Below are 24648 nucleotides of genomic sequence, written 5' to 3'. Positions count from 1 at the left end.
TACAGATTTCAACCCAGTGTTCTAAATGGCCAATTGATAATACAATTTAGGGATAAAGCTTGGAGCTAAATCTTATGCAAATATCTAATTCTGCTAGATTTTAATATTTTTTCATTGAGTACAAAGAGCATTTGAAGTGATTTAGGACAACATATTCTAATGAAAGAATTACAATGAATATGAAATTAAGATTACAAGCCATATAGTATATGTTACATTTGAGTTTAGGACCTTGGAGATTCCAATTAAAAAGATGTGTGAAAGGGCTTAGGAAGCAGCATTTTTAACTACGATCCCTAAGATTCTGATGCAGCTGTTCTAAGAATGACGCTAGAGAAATACTCCTGTATAAGAAGAGAAGGGGAAAACTAAACCAAATCTGTTTCCACACCTGAGCCTTGAGTTTAGCTCTTGCTGTCTTGGCAGCCAGGACAAAAAGGAATTAAAGAAGCAGCAGCCACTGGCTGATAGCAGGAAGCCTGGCAGTTTGTCAAAAAAGGCCAATAAATTGCTTCAAATCTTTTTGTAAACAGGCACAGTATGCACATGGAGAGAAAAAATGTCCCTAGCATTAACAAAAAAATAATTTACCAGATGGCATTTCATGTAAAGGACATTAAGTAATAAAAATGAAAATATTCTTACAAGCAATTTTGGAGAATATCAAATGAGTATTTCCTATTCTAATCTATTTTAAGCATGAGAACAAACTTTTAAACACTGGTGGTGGGATCCTGAGCTGGTACAGCCTCCTTGGAGAACATGAAAGATGCTTGTTCCTTACAATCCAGCAATTCCACTCCTAGATACTATATCCTAGATTGAGAAAAACTCCCTGTGTGTACTAGGAGTTGAGTATGAGACAAGTAATAAATATGACTGATTATATTAGCAAAAAATTGGCATCCAGAAAAATGAATGAATAGTAATATATTCATACTTAGTAAAAAATTGGCATCCAGAAAAATGAATGAATGGTAATATATTCATACAATAGACTATCATAATTAGGGAAAAATTTAATGAACTAAAAGTGTATGTACCCATATGGATGAATTTTGTAAATATAACACTGAGGGAGGAAAAATCACTTACAGAAGAATATAGTGTGATACACTGTGTATAAAGTTTAAAACCACATCAAATACTTCTATGCACTCTTTCAAAAAACATATCAATGAGTGAAACTATAGAGAAATGCATGGGATGGATGCCAAAGTCAAGGACAACCAGTTAGTAACAATGGATGGGGTAGAGGGCAATGGGATTAGGGAGGATTAGAGGTTCGATTGTATTGTAATGTTTTATTTCTTAAGTAAGGTGGAGGTGCATGGAGGATTATTATATGTCTGAATTATTTCATAAAAAAATGAAAGTTACAAGGGCATAATATCAATCTACATACTAGGGATATAATTTAATGTGGTCCATACAGATTCCTTTCCAGTGGTAACAACAAGAAGATGGGGGAGTGCAGGGGAATGGATAGGGAACATGTCCCATATACTAGAGGGCAGTCTGTCCCAATATGGAGCTCTCAGAGGCTAAAGAGATCAAGGAGTATCTGTACTCCAGATACACTGCCGCCATTAAAAAGAGCAAGACTAATCTGTATAAACTGATAGAGAAATATATCTCCCACATATTAGGAAACAAAAGCAAGTTATACAATAGTGATGCTTAGTATGAAACCATTTTAGAAAAGATGTATACTTGTAGACTTGTGAAATGTTACCTAAAGAAACGTGCTAGGCCTGGGTAGAATGGAGTGTTTTTGTTTCATGCCCTAGTACACTGTTATTTTTCATAATAAGCATCTATTATTTTCATAATTCAACACCTGATTTCTCCAGCAAGGGCTTGGGGAAGTGCTTCCACGCCTTGGTTTACTTTAACATCATCTGGGACACTTTTTAAAAATGTGACTTCTAGACCCTGCCCCAGTCCAACTTAAAATTTCTGGAGGTAGGGTTCAGGCATCAGTATTTTTTTTAAAGCTCTGTGGAAAAAAAACCTGAATGTGCAACATTGACGGTTAAGAGTGCTATATGAGCAGTATTTTTATTACGAAAATGAAATACATGAATCTTGTATTCTTTCCCCAAACAAAATGCCATCAATTCCTAAAGGAAGAAAAACTAGGGTTACTTATAGGCTGGGAAAAACTCTGTGGAAAAGTAAGTAGGGTCTGATATACTGAAGTGCCCAGAATGGTCTAAAACCCCAAATTCCATGCCTCTGGGTAGGGAGGAGAAATTTGCCCCCCCGCCAAAAAAAGTTACCAGACTGACCACGTAAGCATTTCACCAGATTCCTATAAAACATCTCATTTAAGGCCGGGCACGGTGGCTCACGCTTATAATCCCAGCACTTTGGGAGGTCGAGGCGGGTGGATCACAAGGTCAAGAGATCGAGACCATCCTGGTCAACAAGATGAAACCTCGTCTCTACTAAAAATACAAAAATTAGCTGGGCATGGTGGAGCATGCCTGTAGTCCCAGCTACTCGGGAGGCTGAGGCAGGAGAATTGCTTGAACCCAGGAGACGGAGGTTGTGGTGAGCCGAGATCGCACCATTGCACTCCAGCCTGGGTAACAAGAGCGAAACTCCGTCTTAAAAAAAAAAAAAAAAAAATCTCATTTAGCCAAGGCGGGTGGATCATGAGGTCAGGAGTTCAAGACCAGCCTGGCCAAGATGTTGAAACCCCATCTCTATTAAAAATACAAAAAGCTGGGCGCAGTGGCAGGTGCCTGTAATCCCAGCTACACAGGAGGCTGAGGCAGGAGAATTGCTTGAACCCAGGGGGCGGAGGTTGCAGTGAGCCGAGATCGTGCCACTGCACTCCAGCCTGGGCGACAGAGTGAGACTCCATCTCAAAAAAAAAAAAAAAAAAAAAAATAAATAAATAAATAAAAAATCTCATTTTGACCAATACTGGTAATTTGTGAGGATAGGCAGGTTGTACTTCTATTACACATATTTATTTTAGAAATTAAAAAATTTATATAAGAAAAGAAAAATCACTATAAAGCCATGTCCCCCATGGTATTTTAGAATAAGCTTTCTATCTAGATGGCTTTCATATATTTATATATACAATTACTCATACAAAAGTGGAATGAATGCCAGGCTTTGTAACTGGCTCTTTTTCATATATTACAACAAGCATCTCTTTACATATAACACTACCCACCAGGACCAAGTCACTGCAAAATATATCCCTAAGTAGCTAAAAAAACTGATATGTTTGATGGAGTTAATTGAGAATGAATCCTACATTGAGAGGATGAATCCTACTATGAATGAATCTTACTATGGGAGAGAATGAGATTGAGAATGAATCCTACTACGCTGAAACAACAGATTTGGTGCTGGCAAGGTTTAAAGCTTGGTTGTTCTTTCCCACAGTGACTGGCAATTGGGCCAGCTCCTTAAGGCTGTTCCTGGGTCATGAGATAAAGGCATGTCTCAGAATGGAGGAGGATGTGCAACTTCCACGCAACCACCTTCCATGCCAGCCACTTCCTGAGAACAGGAGGAAATGCACTGCCATCATCCCATTCTGTGTGGGTGGTGTCTCTAGGTTCCTGGACTCTCAACTCTGTTACGGCAACAGTGTTCCAAGAGGGAAAGTGTCAGGGAGATTAGATTTGGTCAACTTCTTTCAATGAGAATAACTAAGAGCACTTCATAGTGATTTCACATCCTTTTAAAGCTTACTCTCAGATCAACCTTGTGAAGTCAGTATTAACAAACTTTTTTATAGATGCAAAAACTGATGGTAAGTTTAGAAAAGGGAGTACTATACTCACACGTATATGAAGACAGATTTTTAAATCTAAAATACTAATGGCATAGAATCTGGAAGAAAAAAACTGTAATTTACTGGGTACCTACTATGTGCCTGGCATTTTCATGTACTTTATTTAATTCTCACAATAATATATGAGGGTAAGCGGCATCATCTCCATTTTACAGGTGAAAAACTGACACACTGAGCAGCAGTGATTTGGAAAAGGTCACACAGTTGTTAAAAGGGAAAAGCAAGATTTATACCCAAGTATAACATGTCTGATTCTTTTGACTATGGCACAGCACTTCTCTCAGGGTTCTAGAAGGCTGAAGTAACTTGTACATGGTCAGGATATTAGGGAACCTGTACAGAATCTTGAGTTTTCTAGATCTAAAGCCTCTATTCTTTCCCATACACAGCCTGTTTACTCACATTTTGCAGCTATTTAATATTAGCAAGAGATCTAAGAATCCTACTGACCCATCAAAAACTGTGTAAAGTCTAGGATTTTACTCTACTTAAAAGCTAACAAGTTAGCCTAATACCATTTGTTTCATAGATGCTGGCAGAAGACACAAGACCATTGGGTCAGAGACAAAGGACTTTATTACTCATGCATTAGCCTCCAAGTCCTGTGAGGGTGATGTACCATGGATGCTGTGCATACAGCAAGGGAAGCGAGCTTCCTCTTTAAGGGGAGAATTACCTTATCCCTCCAGGTTGCTTGCTGCAAGTACAACCCTGACAAATGAGAAGTGGTCCATGTAAAGAGCAATCAGGCACTTTCTTGGCACACTCAGTAAGAATATGCAGGGACACAGAGCCTATGGCAGACTGTTTCTATAAACATGACCTGAAGGTCGATAAACTAACAGCCACTCAAATGGCAGAGCACAGGAAAATGTTCCATATTTCAGTATTTAAATCTCCATAATCTGCATATTTCTTTTTAAACTGGCTTATGTGATTAGTTATTAGTTAATGCTTTAAAGTTGTGGTCAATTTTCAAATATGGGATCAGTATTTCTGGGTATGTTTCAGACTAATGAAAACTTCCAGGACGACGTGAAAACAATGTAATATAAATGTGAAAATAATTTCATTTCTGATTGACTTTAATTTATATTACTATCTATAATTACTGCCATCCTGAGTGGGGTAGGTGATACACAATGGAGTAGAGTTCTTTCCTTCAAATAGTGTACAAATAGCATGACGGCATGGGATAATCAGTTATGAACTAAGACAGATACTGAAATAAGACACTGAAATAATTGAGTCCAAATAAATAGGGCATTAGGAGCTCACAGTAAATAGATCATGGTGGAAAGAAATGGTCAGAGTAACTGTCATAGAGATGGGACTTAAAATTATAACTAACATTACTGAGGAACTATTGTATATCAGGTTCTAGATTGTTTTATGTGCATTATTTAAACTATACAACACCACCCTGGAATATAAGTATCATGATTATCCCATCTTATAGAGAAAGAAGCAGGTTAAGAGAGTTGAATTGCCGGCACAGTCTGATACTCAGATTTGCCTGAGACTTCCCACTTTAGGGACTAGAGTCCAGATTGAGCAACTAAGCTTAACCCGGACCTTCATAAAGTACAAATCTCCTCTTGCTCAGAATCACAAAGGTGCACTGGTGCACAGAGTGTTCTCAGGACAGACTAATGCCCATGACACTGGAACTTTTGCTCTTTACCTTTGTATTAATAATTTATTCTGCCACATACCTAAACTTAACTGTTTTCTTTATAAAACCAAATCTTACACAGAAATTTGATGACTTTTTGACTCCGTGGCAAATCTTAGTTAAGTTTCAATATACTATTTTAGATGGTGTTTGAATCACAAGGGGATGCTTCAGTCAGATTCCAGAAATCTAGACTAAGAAACAGAGCTATGTCAACACATCTTATTTATATTAAAATTTTTATCATCAGTTTTTCTACAAATATTTACTGCATGTCTACTTAGTACTAGAAATGGGGGATAAAAGGTATGCAGAATAAGCACAATTTCTGTCTCAGTGGAGCCTGTGATCCAGAATTAACATAACTGAACATTTGTTTCCTAAACTCTAACCAAAGGGACCCAACAAAAACTTGTCTATGTGATACTACCCAATATATTCTTCTAGCTGATTTTATTACTAAAAGATTGTTGTCTAACACAATAAAAAATTTTTAAGTTGCCTTCTTAACTAATTAATTTATTTGGTTTTCTGGGCACTGTGAACTATTTAATTGAACGAGTTTGCTTTGTGGAAACCTTTGAACCAGATTTGTGGCTTATCCACAGCAGTGTTGGTCAGTGATATTTCAATTATCAGTCGTAGCTCCATTTTAAGCCCTTATCCTTATTTATTCACTTATGCTATTTTGAATTTTCTGCAAGCTGCCTCATTCCTTTTTGGAAGATAGTAGGATAAACATGAATGAATAAATGAATGAATGAATGAGCAAGCAAATGAACACATATACACATACACTTCTCTAGCATTGTATGATCTTAGTGAATTGTAAAGATTTGCTTCTCCATCTCCCTTACTGCACTTGACCTCCATGAAGACAGGTAAATTATCTTATTCAGTTTTGTATCCCTAACATCTAGCATAAAACTACGGTGCATTAAGGTTTTAATAAAAATATGACTTTGGCCAGGCACAGTGGCTCATGCCTATAATCCCAGCAGTTTGGGAGGCTGAGGCAGGCAGATCACTTGAGGTCAGGAGATCGAGACCAGCCTGGCCAACATGGTAAAACCGTGTCTCTACTGAAAATACAAAATTAACCAGGCGTTCTGGCAGGCACCTGTAATCCCAGCTACCCGGTTGGCTGAGGCAGGAGAATAGCTTGAACCCAAGAGGTAGAGGTTTCAGTGAGCTGAGATCACGTCATTGCACTCCAGCTTGGGCAATAGGACCAAAACTCCATCTCGAAAAAAAAAATGTCTTTAGCACAACAGAGCTTAAATCTCATTATTGCGTCAATATTAACATTTCCTAATACCATTATAATTTCCATGTCATTACTGATGACATGGTAAGGTAAAGGCCTTCTTATCACATAACTCCACTGCTGTGCCACATGCTACAAATTAATGTTTTTGATACTTTTTCTTCTACTCCATTCTACTGCACTAAAAAAAAAAAAAAGCTTATTTGGGTCAATTAGACATTGGCTGCATCCTGATATGCTATGATGTGGAACACAAAGCACTCTCTAGGAAGTATTGCCTCAAAATGCTAATTGCAATTCAATGCATTGATTTCACACCCATAGTTTGAAACAATGCTTATCCTACACAAGGGATCTTGTCTCTCTGAACTGGCTAAATCCCATGAATTTTAGAACAAAAAAAAACCTTATAAAAAAATCCAAAGATGTACAACAACAAAAAAAATGCACAATGCAACTCCAATGCAGCCATCATCTAACTCAATGAACAGTCTCATTGGCCAATCTCATTTCATCTTTATCCTGCCAAATTTCCCTATCCATCCTTGATTATTGTGATGTAAATCTGAGGTAGCAGATCATGTAATACGTAAACATTTTAGCATGTATCACTAAAGTAAGGATTTTTCTATTAAATCATAAAATAAACCCTTCTTTCATTTTACTTGTATCTACAAACACTCTTGATATTCTGCTCAGTAACAAGATCCCCTTCCAGGCAAATCTCCTTAAATTGACCAAGAATTTTTTTCTTTTTTCTTTTTGTTTTCTTAATACTGTAACCAAAATAAAATACCTGCTTTGTTTTTCTTATAAAATAGAAAATGAATTACAATCTTAAGAACTAAAGAAAGACTCTTCAAATTTCTTGAGTTAATTTAGACATATGGGGATCAGGATAACATCTATTTGGTAACATGGCATCAAACAGAATTCAGGGTACTTTGCTTTGTTCATTCTCAGATGAAAAATGAAGCTTTAAAGCATTTTAGTGTCCACTCAAGAATATCAATATAGCATGTGATATATTCTGATGTGATTCCACAGTCAAATATTACATAAATATGTAGATGGACAACAACTCAGACACTCTATACACAGAGCTTGACTATACATATAGAGACTGTATTTACTTTTTAGAAATGTACATGTAAGAAATACACACAATGCTCTAAGAACTGATAGATCAAAGGTGTCAGACAGATGAAACTACGAATTCTCCTTAGTGAAACCAGGATATTTCATTGATATTCCTAATGTGGCATAAAATTTAGGTTTACACATTGAGGATAAGAGTTAGTCGGTTACATGTAATGTTCTTAGAGTAAAAACGAATATAAACAAAATGATCTTGGTCCAATGTCTTTCGCAGTTTGTCTCAGGTCTGCTCTTAAAATGGGGAGGGTGAACTAGTTTTCAGACAGTGCTCTACAGAGCCTAACAGCCAAGTCTCCAAGCCTTCTACCCCTGGAAGACAAGGCAGAACTGTTTCTATCTGTTTAAATACTGATTTTCTACTAAAGATTTTCCTTCAAATAAGAACTCGGCTGGGCACGGTGTTCATGCCTGTAATCCCAGCACTTTGAAAGGCCAAGGCAGGCGGCTCACTTGCGGTCAGAAGTTTGACACCAGCCTGGCCAACATGGTGAAACCCTGTCTCTACTAAAAATATAAAAATTAGCTGGGCGTAGTGGTACGCCCCTGTAATCCCAGCTACTCAGGAGGCTGAGGCAGGAGAATAGCTTGAACCAGGGAGGCGGAGGTTGCCGTGAGCCGAGATAGCACCATTGCACTCTAGCCTAGGAAACAAGAGTGAAATTCCTTCTCAAAAATAATAAAAATAAAATGCAACAAGAATTCATTAAGAATAATTTGGAAACTACTGGACAAAATTAACTCCTAAGTCTTTTCTAGTTCTAACATTCATAATAAAAATAACCTTTTTTTTTGAGACAGGGTCTCACTCTGTTGTCCAGGCTGGAGTGCAATGGTATGACCTTGGCTCACTGTAGCCTTGACCTCCCCAGGCTCAGGTGATCCTCCCACCTCAGGCTCCTGGCTAATTTTTTGATTTTTTGCAGAGATGGGGTTTTGCCATGTTGCCCAGGCTGGTCTCAAATTCCTAGACTCAAGTGATCCTCCCGCCTTGGTCTCCCACAGTGTTGGGATTACAGGCATGAGCTACTATGCCTGGCCTTGGAATAATTTAAGCTCTTAAATGTTGAATGCTTTAAGAGCATCTAAATATGTACATAAAAGGAAAATGCATATGATAATGTGGGCTTCACTTATTTCCAAGAATACATTCAAATGGAATTAATGTTCTAACCTCGTGAAAATGCCATCCACAATCCCAATTATCGCTTCTTCTGCAGGAACATAGGAGCCAATCTGAGCCATGATGGTAATCAATGCAACTTGTTTTATGTAGGAGCTCTTTCCGCCCATGTTTGGTCCAGTAATTATCATTACTCTCTCTGAGTCCTCCTAAAAATTAAAAAGGAATTTCACTTACTGTACCAGAAAAGTTTTAAGGTAATATCCACAATTTATCCCATAAATGGAAATGCATTTGGCAAAACAATACTTTGCAGCGTAAATATCACAAAAGGAAAGAGGACCTCTTTGTCTTCAACCTGAACTGTGTGATACTGCTGAAAAGTCAATTCTTAGCAGTACACACAGTTATTCCTGGGTATTAAAAAGGAAAAAAGACCAAAGTGGATAACTGCTATGGTTTTCTCAGTAAGCATTCTGTAATCTGCCTATGTGTTTTCCCTATTGCTTATATATAAAGTCTATCAATTGCCATTTGTCCATCTTAAAATGACAAGTGTTACATATCTAATCGCCCAAGGCCCTATCTGGGGTTGGCAGCACATGAATTTTTCAGTTACAGGTAGATGACTACTAAAAGATATTTACAACATCAAATTCTAGATATTGGTTTATCAGAATTAATTATTTACTAGCATTCACCAGGGCACGTGAAGGAGGCAGAACTGTAACTCTTGCAACAACTTAATTTTCTAGAACTTCTCTGTATTGCTCAATTATAGTATTTTCCACATACACACCAATGCTAAGGGAACTTGTCCAATGACAGCCCTTGGCAGACGAGTTAGCCCAGGGCATCTGTGCTCTGTGCTATGTGAATCCCACACTTTGGCAATAGCTGCCTGGTCAAGAATGGCCAAGCCAGCAGGGCACAGTGGCTCACTCCTGTAATCCCAGAACTTTGGGAGGCCAAGGAGTTGGATTACTTGAGGTCAGGAGTTTGAGACCGCCTGGACAACATGGCAAAACTTCATTTACACAAAAATTAGCTGGGTGTGATGATGCCAGTTACTTGGGAGGCTGAGACACGAGAATCGCTTGAATCCAGGAGGCAGAGGTTGCAGTGAGCCAAGATAGTGCCACTGCATTCCAGCCTGGGTGACAGAGTGAGATTCCATCTCAAAAAAAAAAAAAAAACCCAGAACCAGCCAATGGGCCTAGCATAAAATCTTCTCAAACTAATCAAATAATCTTTTGGGAGTTAACTGAGAACCAGTGAGGTTCAACTACTTGGTAACTTGAGAGACTGAAGAGAATCATAGAACAAGGCCACAAGGCACTGGGGATCATGGGGAAGTAGTTATGAGAAAATAAAAGGTATGATGAAAAAATATTTAGACAGGGGCAAAAGGGGTAGTTAGTAATGAAAGGAAGAAAAGATACATAAGAGAGAGCCAAAAGGAAGTGAGAAACTTCTCACAATTAACTGGGTATCAAAGTAAAGCCTTATAAAGTGTTATTAATGGGGGATAAAAAGAAAACCTGTTCCATCCCTAAAGCTGCATCATATTCTAATTAGTCACACATTTCCAGTCTCCCTAATGCCAAACTGTGCTAGTGATCCTGATCTTCCTGTGTGATTCCTTTATCTTATGGCTCCATATGGCTTTATAATGCATCTCATACATCTCCTTTACTTGAAGGAACTTCAGTGAATCTATGTTTCTTGTGACAGGAAGAGCCTAACACAATAAGAACCTCGAAAGTAGTTTGGTATAAACAGAATAAAAGTAATGATAAAAGTAAAATGAATTCTATAGAGATTAAAAATAAGCCTGTCATAAAACAATGATAAAACTAATGATAAAAATAAAATGAATTCTACAGAGATTAAAAAATAAGCTTGTCATAAAACAATCAAATATTTGGCATGATCAAATATTTTCTTTTTAATCTCTTTTTTAATATATGTCTTTATCTCCTTTTTTAAAAATCACAAAATGACACAAGAAATAGAAAATCTAACAATCCTATATTTATTAAATTTGTAAAAGCCCTTCCACAAGAAAAACTCTAAATGCAGTTCCCCACTGAATTCTTGCAAACATTTAAGAAAGGAATAGCACCAATATTACAATAATTCTTCTAGAGAACAGTAAGTTTTTTCCAAATAATTTCAAATTTGGGCATCAATATTCTTGATATTAAGAACATTACAAGAAAAATTACAGACCAATTTCATCTATAAACACACATGCAAAACTTTTTAATAAACTATTAATAAATCAATCCAAGGTTATATAAACCATTTAGAGCTTTTGAGGAATACAAAGTTGGTTTAGTATTCAAAGGCCAGTCAACAAAATTCATCACATTAACAGAATAAAGAAACCATATAATTATCTTCAATAACACAGAGAAATTATTTGACAAAATCCAACACTCACTTGTGGAAAAACATGGGCAGGAAAGGGAAATAAAAATAAAAGGTATAAGGATTAGAAAGCAAATAATAAAACTGTCATTGTTCCTATATGTTATGATTGTGCTCCCAGAAAATCCAAGGAAATCTATAAAAATTGATCTCTGGATACAAGTTCAGTATTCAAAAATCAACCTTCCCCCTATATTTTAGTAACAAATGTAGGTTGAGTATCCTTTACCCAAAATGTTTGGGGACAGAAGTATTTCCAATTTCAATTTTTTTTGGATCCTGAAATATCTGCATTATAAATAAAATGTAAAATGCTCTGAAATCCAAAGCTTGCTCAAAGGAAATGCAAGCATTTCAGATTTTGGATTTTCAGATTAGGAATGCTCAACCTGTAATTCAAAATAAAACGTTTTTAATGATACAATTTACCAAGTATCAAAATAAATCAAATACCTAGGAATGAATCTAACAAAATGAGCAAGATACTACACAGAAAACTACACAACAGGAGAGAGATCCAAGATGGCCAATTAGCAGCAGCTCAGGATTGTAGCTCCCAGTGAAAGCACAGAGTGAGTGGACGCCACACTTCCAGATGAATTTTTGTTGCCCACAGATCAGGAGATTCCCAGCGGAGGAGCCCCACGGGTCGCCAGCGCGACTCTTGGACGGTGCGGGTGTTTTGCCAGCACCCCGGTGTGGTGGTTCTCAGTGCAGAGTATACGGGACTGGGTGCCCTTTTAGTTGGCGTTTGGAGCTCCGGGAAGACAGAGTCGCCCATTCAGCTGACTGAAAAGGGGACTGAAGCGGGGAGCCAGACCGGGAGATTCCCGGGCAGAAAAGTGCCACGAATCTCAGCGCCGCTGTTTCAGCCGGCGCAGTGGGTCGCCACAGGGGAAATTATACAGATTCCGGCGCCTTTTCAGTGGGCGACTCAAACACCTGGGAGAGAGTCGACCGTTCAAATAAAAAAAAAAAGAAGAGGCTCTGAGTCAGGGAGCCAGGTGATCAGGCTCGACTGGTCCCACCCCTACAAAAAAAAAAACAGCAATTGGAAGCACTGAGGATTGAGAGTTTCATGGCAAGCACAACTGAACCCAGGAAGGTCCAGCTTCGTGGGGGAGGGGCGTCCACAGAAGGAAAACTAAGAAACACCAACAAGCTGGACGTCCACTCAGAGACCCAATCTGAAAGTCAGCAATTACAAAGACGACAAGTAGATAAATCCACAAAGATGGGAAGAAACCAGTGCAAAAAGGCTGAAAACACCCGAAATCAGAATGCCTCTCCTCCTACAGGGGATCACAGCTCCTCATCAAGCAAGGGAACAAGGCCTGATGGAGAATGAGTGTGATGAATTGACAGAATCAGGCTTCAGAAGGTGGATAATAAGAAACTCCTGTGAGCTAAAAGAACATGTTCTAACCCAATGCAAAGAAACTAAGAACCTTGAAAAAGATTTGACGAAATGCTAATGAGAATAGACAATTTAGAGAGGAATATAAGTGAATTAATGGAACTGAAAAACACAATACGAGAACTTCGCGAAGTATGCACAAGTTTTAACAGTCAAATGAATCAAGCAGCAGAAAGGCTATCAGAGGTTGAAGACCAACGTAATGAAATAAAACAAGAAGATAACACTAGAGAAAAAAGGGTAAAAAGGAATGAGCAAAGTCTCCAAGAAATATGGGACTATGTGAAAAGACCTAATCTACATTTGATAGGTGTACCTGAATGTGATGAAGAGAATGAATCGAAGCTGGAAAATACTCTTCAGGATATTATCCAGGAAAACTTTCTCAACCTAGCAAGGCAAGACAATACTCAACTCCAAGTAATACAGAGAACACCACAAAGATATTCCTCAAGTAGAGCAACCCCAAGGCACATAATCGTTAGATTCACCAGGGTTGAAATGAAGGAGAAAATACTAAGGGCAGCCAGAGAGAAAGGTCAGGTTACCCACAAAGAGAAGCCTATCAGACTCACAGCAGATCTCTCAGCAGAAACCCTACAAGCCAGAAGAGAGTGGGGGCCAATATTCAACATCCTTAAAGAAAAGAACTTTCAACCCAGAATTTCATATCCAGCCAAACTAAGCTTCATAAGTGAAGGAAAAATAAAATTTTTTTCAAACAAGCAAAAAACTCAGAGATTTCATCACCACCAGGCCTGCTTTACAAGAGCTTCTGGGGGAGCTGCTCTGCTGTGTATGAAACCCCAATCCAAATCTTGTGTCAAGGGCTGACTTTCAATAGATCAATAGATTACAAGAGCTTCTGAAAGAAGCACTACACACAGAAAGGAACAACCAGTATCAGCCATTCCAAAAACATACCAAAAGGTAAAAAGCATCACCATAATGAAGAATCTACATCAACTAATGGGCAAAACAGCCAGCTAGCATTAAATGGCAGTATTAAACTCACATATATCAATATTAATCCTAAATTTAAATGGACTAAATACCCCAATCAAAATACACAGATAGGCAAATTGGATAAAAAGCCAAAACCCATCGGTATGCTGCATCCAGACCCATCTCACATGCAAGGATACACAAAGACTCAAAACAAAGGGATGGAGGAAGATTTACCAACCAAATGGAGAGGAAAAAAAAAAAAGCAGGAGTTGCAATTCTCGTCTCTGATAAAATAGACTTCAAACCCACAAAGACCAAAAGAGACAAAGAAGGACATTACATAATGATAAAAGGATCAATGCAACAAGAAGAGCTAACTATCCTAAATATATACACACCCAATATAGGACCACCCAGATACATAAAGCAAGTTCTTAATGACTTACAAAGAGACTTAGACTCCCACACAATAATAGTGAGAGACTTTAACACTACATTGTCAATATTAGACAGATCAATAAGACAGAAAATTAACAAGGATATCCACGACTTGAACACAGACCTGGAACAAGTAAACTTAATAAACATTTACAGAACTCTCCACCCCAAATCCATAAAATAAACATTTTTCTCAGTATCACATCACACCTATTCTAAAAGTGACCACATAATTGGAAGTAAATCACTCCTTAGCAATTGCATAGCATTTCACAGGTTTAAATGAAATATTGGTTGGCTGCTTGTTTGTTATTTTCTTCCCTTATTCCTTCCTGTCTCCATTGTTAAGCACAATTATTGGTATAAAAGAGGTTTCTAATACCCATTTTTAGACTGCATTCTAGCCTGGGCAATAGAGCAAGATTCCCGTTCTCTCTCCCTCTTTCTTTTCCTCTTTCTTTCTCTCTTTTATTCTTTTTCTTTCTTTCTTTCTAAAAAAAAAAAAGAAAACTATACAACATTATTGAAAGAAATTAAAGAAGACCTAATTAAATGAAGGAATATACCATGTTCATGAACTGGATGGCTCAATATTGTAATGCTCTAATAATTACAGTAGTGCGATTTGGCACAATGATATACATACATAACCAGTGGAACGGAAAGCACAGAAACAGACTGACATGTATACGGTTCCCTGATTTATGACAAAGTTGACATTGCAGCACAGTTGACAAAGGACAGTCTTTTTAACATCGTATGCTGGCAAGATATGGAGAGCAATTTGGAAATGCCTAGAAAGATTGTGTCTACTGGTCTACATGACCCAGCAATTCTGCTGTTAAGTATCTACCCAAAAAACATACAAGTGCTCAAAAAGGCATGTATAAAACTGTTCACTGTAGTATTGTTTGTATGCATTCATAATTGATAAAAATAGAGATAATCTAATTGTCTATTGTAAGGAAAATAAATAGATCTACTTGTACAATTATTAAGACAGTTGTTTACAATGCAGAATACTAAGATAGGCTCAGTGAGACCTTAATGTATATTTTTAAAGATACACAGAACATGATTATATGCTTAGTTTATATATATATATATATGTCAAATCAAAGAATAAAAACCATTCATAAGGATAATAAATAACATCAGGATAATGTTTACCATGGAGGGTAAGAAGTGAAAAGGGAGACAAAGAAATAGCAGTTAATTATGTATGACCTTAGCTGTATCTGTAATTTTTTACTTACTTAAAATTAAATTCCTAAATATTACAAAATGTCAATCTCTATGACATTTGTGTGATGGGTAAATAGGTGTCTGTTACACTGTTTTCTATACTTTTTCATCAGTTGGAATCATTAAAAATCAAATGAATTTTCTTAGTTATTTCATGGATCCCCATCACAAACAATTCAATAACTCCTTCAAACACATTTATGTAATTTAGGAATAATTCACATAACTTCCAAATGACATTTTGTTATTTGGACTTCCAGAACATTATATACAAGTAAAGCAATAGAGAAAAGTAAAAAATGGAAAGTGCAAGAATGTAATGGCAGAGAGAATACCACACAGAAGGGTTATGTGTGTCGTGCCAAGGCTCCCTGAACCATGACCACATTGTTAAAGGAGCTGTCTCAAATGGGACTACCAAATTCAACAAGCACATGAGAGTGACCAATGGAAATGCAGAAACAGAAATGTTTTTAAATCAGTAGTTTAGGGAAGACATGAGAAAAAAAATGAAAAATAAACACTTCTTATTTTGTAGAAACCTTATGCCTTCCAATACCTTGAAAGATAAGAGTATTTATACTTATTGTTCAATTTGGCTTTTTCATGTAATGAGAATCAGTAATTTGACAGTGCATTTTTTTAAAGTATTAGTTTGGTAAACTAAAATAGTTTACTAAATAAGATTTGTAGTGGTAAAGCATATTATAGTACCATTTAGAGTTAGAAGACGGGTTCAGTTTCTGGCTTAGCCATTGGCTAGGCTAGATACATTTCATTTTCTCATCTGTAAGACTGAGTAATAATGGAAATCCTAGTCTTACATGCATTTTGTAAAGTTTAAAACAATTAAAATTATATATATGAAATTCCTTTGAAACTATAAATGCCATAATCATTTTTATAAATCATAAATTCTTAAAAATAAAAGATGCCCAAAGCAGCCACACACAGTCCCAATGTCCTATAAACTAATTAACTGAAACAGAGGAAATGAACTAAAACAAATGAAAATACATTTGGCTTAGGTCTAATGGAAAAGTCAGATGTGAAACTTATTTGAAGACCTTGATAAGTAAAATTCTGTGTATGATATTTACATGAATAGAAATGTTACTGTTTTCTGAATTTAAATTGTATATACATTGGTGAAAAGGATGTATTACCCAAAGTGATTAAGCAAGTCTGACAGTTTCCAATATTTTCAAAAGGAGTAATGTTTTTTATACTGAACTCCACAGAAACTCCTAGCTTTTAAAACTATACAATCTTTGAGTATTTCATTTCTCCTGAGTTTAATACAGAATGATGAAGTTTTTAGTTGATTCGAACTTCAGGATTTCAGAGCTAACTGATACACAAAAATCATTCTTAGTACATATAGAAAAAAATATCATATAAAAAACTTCACAGTTCTAATATTTAAACAATGTTTATTTAGCTGGGAAACAGGTTTCTTTCTGACACCATCCACCAGTAAGTGGTGAGTGAGTGACAGAACAAAATTACCCTTAGACAACTTCTTCAACCAGGTCAGGGATAGCTACTAAAAACCTACAGAAAGCACAAGCTTAATGGTGACATGAAAAGTCTTTCCTTAGGTCAATCAAGACACGATATCCACATTTTCCTGGCGGTCCCAGATAGCAAAACATGATAATAAAAATAAATAAAAAGGCATTAGGATGAGAAAGGACAAAACAAAACTGTCATTTGCAGATCACAAAGCTGCCCACAAGGAAAACTAAAGGGAATCTCTATACAAAGTATTGTAATTGATGAGAGGATCTAGTAAAGTGGCTACATTTCAGATCAAGATGTAAACTCAGGTGCATTTTTCTATAAGAGCCAACAAACAATTAGAAGACTATTGTAAAAAAGGTATGACCTATATACCAACAAAAAATACTAAATAATTTCTCTAATAAAATACGTAAAATTCCTTTATAGAGAACATTTAAAAACTTTATTGAAAGGACTTAAAACCAAAATAAAAACACAGCAGGTCCTCAAATAATGTCATTTCATTCAATGTCATTTTGTTACAAAATTGATAAGGAAAAAAAAAAAATTCCCAGCCAGGGCCACTGTGTTTGCACATTCTCCCCATGCCTGTGTGGATTTTCTCTGAGTATTCCAGTTTCCTCCCACATCCCAAAGATGTGTAAGTTAGGTTCACTAGTGTGTCTAAATAGCCCCAGTCTGAGTGTGGGTGTGTGTGAGTGCACCCTGTGATGGGATGGCATCCTGTCCAGGGCTGGTTCCTGCCTGGCGCCCTGCGCTGTCAGGATAGGCTCTGGCTACCCATGACCCTGAAATGGAATAAGTAGGTTGGAAAATGAATTAATACAAATGATTGTCAAGTAAAAATTCAAAAGGTATGTGATAATCATACAAACGCATGACAATAAACTGATGTAACAAAAAAGTGGTAAGCAAGTCTGCCATATGTATTGCTGGCTTTTGAGCTGCATGGTAGTAGGAGGTGCTTCTTACAATTTTCACTAAGTAAATATTTACTCATTTATTCCTTGATTTAACCCACCATTGCTATGACCTCTTTCACTCCCTGATTTACCAAAAATTGTTTATATAAAAATCTTATGTTTTTATTAATCTTTAACATATAGCTCATATTTATTTCAATGTTTTATATTAGAAGTGTGTTGGGTCTTTATTTAGAAGTCTGATGATGTTTTTTGTAGCCAGAGATATGACATAGGAATTTAATTTTGTATCCATTAGCCTATGGTAAAATTGGTTTCATTATATGTCCTTTCACTTAAAGTTGCAGTTGTTTCCTTTTTTTTTGTTTTTTTTTTTTGAGACAGGGTCTTGCTTTGTCACCTAAGCTAGAGTGCAGTGGTGCAAACATGGCTCACTGTGCCTCAACCTTCTGGGCTCAAGAGATCTTCCTGCCGTAGCCTCCAGGGTAGTTGGGACCACAGGGTGGGTGCCAACACATCAGGTAATTTTTTTGTGGACATGCGGTCTCGTAATCCCAGGCTAGTCTTGAACTCCTGGGCTAAAGTGATTCTCTCACTTCAGCCTCCCAATGTGCTGGGATTATAGGTGTAAGCCTCCATACCCAGCCAGCAGTTTCCAAGAACCTATTGATAATGTTGAGTGAGGACTCACTGTATCTACTGTTTTCATAGAGGGACATATTCATATGTTCACCTATGTATCATAAAGATGTCAACTCCTCCCCAAATTGATCTATCGGGTCAATGCAATTCCAACAAAAATCTCAATTTTTTTCCCCTAGGAAACTGAGTAAGTTGATTCTAAAATAAAGAGAGGAGTAAATGCTAAAGGAAGTTCTATTAGAAAAATAGGTGGGGAGAACTTTCCCTACAGATATAAAAAGTTGGTTTATGGACAAACACTAAATAGTGAAAAATAAAAGTTCAAAACAGTCCCATAAAAATATGGAAACTTAATATAGGATAAATAATTCCATAAACTGATGGGAAAAGGATGGATTATTTGAAAACTGGTACAAAATAATTGATTATCCACACAGAAAGATATGAGATTAGATTCCTAACTCATTTTATTCATGGATAAAAATAAATTCTGAGTAGACTGATTAATGAGTTAAATTTGAAAATTAAACTTTAAAATGCTGATAAAAAAATTATAGGAGAATATGTTTAAGACCTCAGGGACTGGCTGGCTGGGCATGGTAGATCACACCTGTAATCCCAGCACTTTGGGAGGCCAAGGCAGGCGGAACACAAGGTCAGGAGATAGAGACCATCCTGGCCAACATGGTGAAACCCTGTCTCTACTAAAAAAAAAAAAAAAAATTAGCTGGGCATGTTGGTGTGTGCTTGTAATCCCAGCTACTCAGGAGGCTGAGGCAGAAGAATCACTTGAACCAGGAAGTTGGAGGTTGCAGTGAGCTGAGATTGCACCACTGTACTCCGGCCTGCGTGACATAGACTCTGTCTCAAAAAAAAAAAAAAAAGAAAAAGAAAAAAAGACCTCAGGGATTGAAAGAATTTCTTATTTAAGGCACAAAGACAATTACTCATAAAAGGAAAGACTGACACATTCAACTTTATTAAAGTTAAGATTTTTTCTGTCACCAAAAGGCATCATACTGAGGCCAGGTGTGGTGGCTCATGTCTGTAATCCTAGCAGTTTGGGAGGCCAATGCAGGCAGATCACTTGAGGTCAGGAGTTTGAGACCGGCCAGGCCAACATGGTGAAACCCCTTCTCTACTAAAAATACAATAATTAGCTGGGCTTGGTGGCACACATCTGTAGTGCCAGCTACTCAGGAGGCTGAGCGAGGAGAATCGCCTGAATGCCGGAGGCAGAGGTTGCAGAGTCAAGATTGCACCACTGCTCTCCAGCCTGGGCAATACAGCCAGACTCCATATAAAAAAAAAAAAAAGGTAGGGAGCATCATACTGAAAGTGAAGACAAAAAAATTACTCTAAATAATCTCCTTTAACTATAAAAATTAGATTCCTCATCATTTAATGTATTTAAAGTGTAGAATATCTCAAATTTTCTAATAAGTTCTAATGTATCTTTCAGCATTTAATTGTGTGCATTAGGGGAAATTTACATGCTTGAAAAGTCAAAAACAATATTAAGAAGACTTAATTGTTTGCAGAATTTTTCTACCATCCCTTCTAAAATGGCTTGCCTGACCACTACGTTTATTTCCCAACCCACATACCAGTTTTAACACTCTTGGCTGCTTTGGTCTGAGGTCAGGTAGCAAGGCTACAACTTTGAGAGCCAGACACTGCTGAAGCAGGCAGCAAAATACCAACACACTCAGTGCTTTGCTTTGGCATCCACTGAAACATGAAATGTGATGAAGGTTGGTAGACTAGAACAAACTCCAAATAAAAACTTCACTTTCTGGAGATGACTGGTGGATTCCTGTGGTCTTTTGGCCCAAGGTATCAGAAAACAAATATTACAAGGTAAGTTATTCTGTCTTCACTCCTGTGACAGAGACCAAAAAGAGCCCTATTGTTGAGGGCTAACAAAGAACAGGGCTGCTGAATCATATACATGTTATCAAGGTCAAATTAATTACTTTCCTTCCAGAGTTTCATCCACTGTTGTTGGGCATAGTGGTATAAACAGTGCTAGCCTTTCAGGCTGGATTTGCCACCTGCTGACTGTAGGGCCCTAGGGCCTTCAGTGAACATAGGTAGTAGTCAGACAGTGGTCACATGGGCCTTGGGTGAGACCCAGTGTTGTGTTGGCTTCAGGTCTGATCCAGTGCAGTCACAGAAGTGCTTGTGTCACCCCTCCTCCAGCTCTAGGTGGCTCAGCAGAGACAGAGAGGTTCCATTTGTTTGGGGGAAAGTAAAGGATGAGAACAAGAGTCTCTGCCTAGAAATCGAGGGAATTCTCTATAATATTATGCAAAACTACCAAGGTGGTACCTCTAAGAGTCTATTAAGAGCCACAGCATTACTGGGCTTGGGGTGTCCCCTAATGCAGACACAGCTGCAGTGACCACAGATTTAGATCAGAACACCCAAGTCCCTTTGAATACTTGGAAAGCCTTCCCAAGAACAAGTACAAACAAGCTAGACTGTGAAGGCTATAATAAATACCTAATTCTTCAATGCTCACTGGGTCAGACCTGAAGCCAGCACAACACTGAGTCTCACCCAAGGCCCATGGTGACCACTGTCTGACTAATACCTATGTTCACTCAAAGTCCTAGGGCTCTACATAAACTAATGCAAAAAACTTAAGTGAACATATAAAAAGGGAAAGATATTCCACATGTATTGGCTGGAAGAATAAAGACTGTTTAAGTGTCCATACTGCCTAAAGTAATCTACGGATTCAATGCAATCCCTATTAAAAGACCAATGACATTCTTCACAGAAAGAGAAAAAAAGTCTTAAAATTTCTATGGAAACACAAAAGGATCTGAATAGCCAAAGCTATCTTAAGCAAAAAGCACAAAACTGGGGGCATGATATTATCTGACTTCAAGTTATACTACAGAACTATAGTAATCAAAACAGTGTGGTACTGGCATAAAAACAGACACATAGACAAATGGAACAGAATAGAGAACCCAGAAACAAATTTACACAACTACAGTACACTCATTTTTGACAAATGTGCCAAAAACATATGCTGGGGAAAAGACAGTCTCTTGAATACCCCAATATGCAGAATGAAATTGGACTTCTACCTCTCACCATGTAAAAAAAATCAAATCAAATGGAATAGAGAGTTAAATCTAAAACCTCAAACTATGAAACTACTACAAGGAAACACTGGGAAAAATCTCCAGAACACTGGTCTGGGCAGTAACTGCTTGAGGAATACCCCACAAGCACAAGCAACCAAAGCAAAAATGAACAAATGGGATCACATCAAGTTATTAAATAAAAATCTGCACAGCAAAAGAAACAATCAACAAAGTGAAGAGAATAGGAAAAAATATTTGCAAACCATCCATCTGATAAAGGAATAATAACCAGACTATACAAGGAGCTCACATAACTCAACAGGAAAAAAACTAAAAAAACATTTTTTAATGGGCAAAAAATCTTAACAGATATTTCTCAAAAGAAGATATACAAATAAACAGGCATATGAAAAGGTGCACAACATGACTGATCATCAGAGAAATGCAAATTGAAACTACAATGAGATATCATCTTACCCCAGTTAAAATGACTTATCTTCAAAAGACATGCAATAACAAATGGTAGTGAGGATGTGGAGAAAAGGGAACTCTTGTACACTATTGGTAGGAATGTTAGTTAGTACAACCATTGTGGATAACAGTTAAAGGTCCTCAGAAAACTAAAAACGGAATTACCATATGATCCAGCAATCCCACTGTTAGGTATATATATGCCCAGAAGAAAGGAAATCAGTATATCGAAGAGATATCTGTGCTGCCATGTTTATTGGAGCACTATTCACAATAGCCAAGATTTGGAAGCAAACTAAGTGTCCATCAACAGATGAATGGATAAAGAAAATGTAAATATACACAATGGAGTACTATTCAGCCATAAAATGTATAAGATCCTGTCATTTGCAACATTGATGGAACTGGAGGATATTATGTTAAGTGAAATAAGCCACAGAAAGATAAACTTTGTGTGTTCTCACTTCTCTGTGGGAGCTAAGAATTAAAACAACTGAACTCATGGGGTAAAGAGTAGTTACCAGAAGAGAGAGGATCCAAGATGGCCAAATAGGAACAGCTCTGGAGTGCAGTTCCCAGCGACAGTGCAGTGAGTGATCACCACATTTCCAAACGAATTTTTACTGTCTACAGACCAGGAAATTCCCAGGCAGAAAAGCACCATGAGTCTCCAGCATGGCTGTTTCAGCCTGCGCAGCAGGTCTCCGCACAAAAACTCACACAAATCTGGGCACCGTTTCAACTGGAGTGTAGAACACCTGGGAGACAGAGTCGCTCATTCAACTGAAAAAAAGGGGGCTAAAACAGGGAGCCAGATGATCTGGCTCAGCGAGTTCCACCGCACAAAGACAAGCAATCTGAAACGCTCTGGACTGAGAGTTTCACAGCAAGCACAGCTGGATCCGGGACAGTCCAGCTCTGTGGAGGGAAGGGCGTTGACCATTACCAAGGCAGTCCACCACTACAGAGGCAGTCCACCATTATCGAGGCAGTCCACCATTATCGAGGCAGTCCACCATTACCAAAGCATTCCGCCATTACCAAGGCAGTCCGCCATTACTGAGGTAGTCCACCATTACAGAGAGAGTCTGCCACTACTGCGACAGACCACCATTACCAAGACAGTTCTAACTATACCTCTATAAACAAAATCGTAAGGAACTTCATGCAGCAGCTGGGCAGATCCCTCAGCAGCTCAGCAATGCCTCTGATGGCAAACTGTGACTAGGCTATCTCCTCGCTGGGCAGGGCTTCTCTGAAAAAAGGCAGCAGCACGTCAGGAACTTATAAATAAAGCCACAACATCCCAGGACAGAACATCTGGGAAAATAAGGTGGTTATGAGTTCCGCTGCAGCAGACTTAACCACACCTGCCCAGCAGCTCTGAAAGGAACCACGGAGGTCCCAGCTCAGCATTTCAGCTCCTATAATGGACAGACTGTCTCCTCAAGCAGCTCCCCAAACCCCATATATCCAAAGAGACACCTCATAAAGGAGAGCTCAGGTTAACATATGGTGGGTATCCTTCTGGGACAAAGATAACAGAAGAAGAAATTGGCAGCAACCCTTACTGCTCCGCAGCTGCTGCAGGTGATCCCCAGGCAAGCAGTGTCTGGAGTGGACCTCCAGCAGTCCTACAGCAGGGGGGCCAGACTGTTAGAAGGAAAACTAAGAAACAGAAATAACTTCATCATCAACAAACAGGACGTCCACTCAGAGACCCAATCAGAAAGTCAGCAACTACAAAGATGACAGGTGGATAAATCCACAAAGATAGGAAGAAACCAGCGCAAAAAGGATGAAAACAGCCGAAACCAGAACACCTCTCCTCCTAAAAGGGATCACAACTCCTCACCAGCAAGGGAACAAGACTGGATGGAGAATGAGTGTGATGAAAGGACAGAATCAGGCTTCAGAAGGTGGGTAATAAGAAACTTCCGAGAGTTAAAAGAACATGTTCTAACCCAATGCAAAGAAACAAGAACCTTGAAAAAAGATTTGACGAAATGCTGACGAGAATGGACAACTTAGAGAGGAATATGAGTGAATTGATGGAGCCGAAAAACACAACACGAGAACTTCGTGAAGCATGCACAAGTTTCAACAGCCGAATTGACCAACCAGAAGAAAGCATATCAGAGGTCGAAGATCAACTCAATGAAATAAAACGAGAAGGCAAGATTAGAGAAAACAGGGTAAAAAGGAATGAACAAAGTCAACAAGAAATATGGGACTATGTGAAAAGACCTAATCTACGTTTGATAGGTGTACCTGAATGTGACGAAGAAAATGAATCCAAGCTAGAAAATACTCTTCATGATATTATCCAGGAAAACTTCCCCAACCTAGCAAGGCAGGCCAATATTCAAGTCCAGGAAATACAGAGAACACCACAAAGATATTCCTCAAGAAGAGCAATCCCAAGGCACATAATCGTCAGATTCACCAGGGTTGAAATGAAGG

General features: G+C 37.9%; 1 protein-coding gene across 1 annotated transcript in view; it reads right to left on the bottom strand.

Annotated features, from left to right (window-relative positions):
- The window catches only part of MSH3 (mutS homolog 3), a 228702-nt gene that overhangs the window by 43090 nt on the left and 160964 nt on the right, over positions 1-24648 (bottom strand). Inside the window, exon 20 of the mRNA XM_064376090.1 lies at positions 9095-9252. Within this exon, the coding sequence (XP_064232160.1) occupies positions 9095-9252 (158 nt within the window). The remainder of the gene's footprint in view (positions 1-9094; positions 9253-24648) is intronic.

This window comes from Aotus nancymaae, unplaced genomic scaffold (assembly GCF_030222135.1).
Source record: "Aotus nancymaae isolate 86718 unplaced genomic scaffold, 86718_ANA_hifiasm-v0.15.2.pri h1tg000014l, whole genome shotgun sequence".
Classification (NCBI taxonomy): domain Eukaryota; kingdom Metazoa; phylum Chordata; class Mammalia; order Primates; family Aotidae; genus Aotus; species Aotus nancymaae.
The sequence above is the reverse complement of the archived record's forward strand: the minus strand, read 5'-3'. Positions and strand labels throughout refer to the sequence as shown.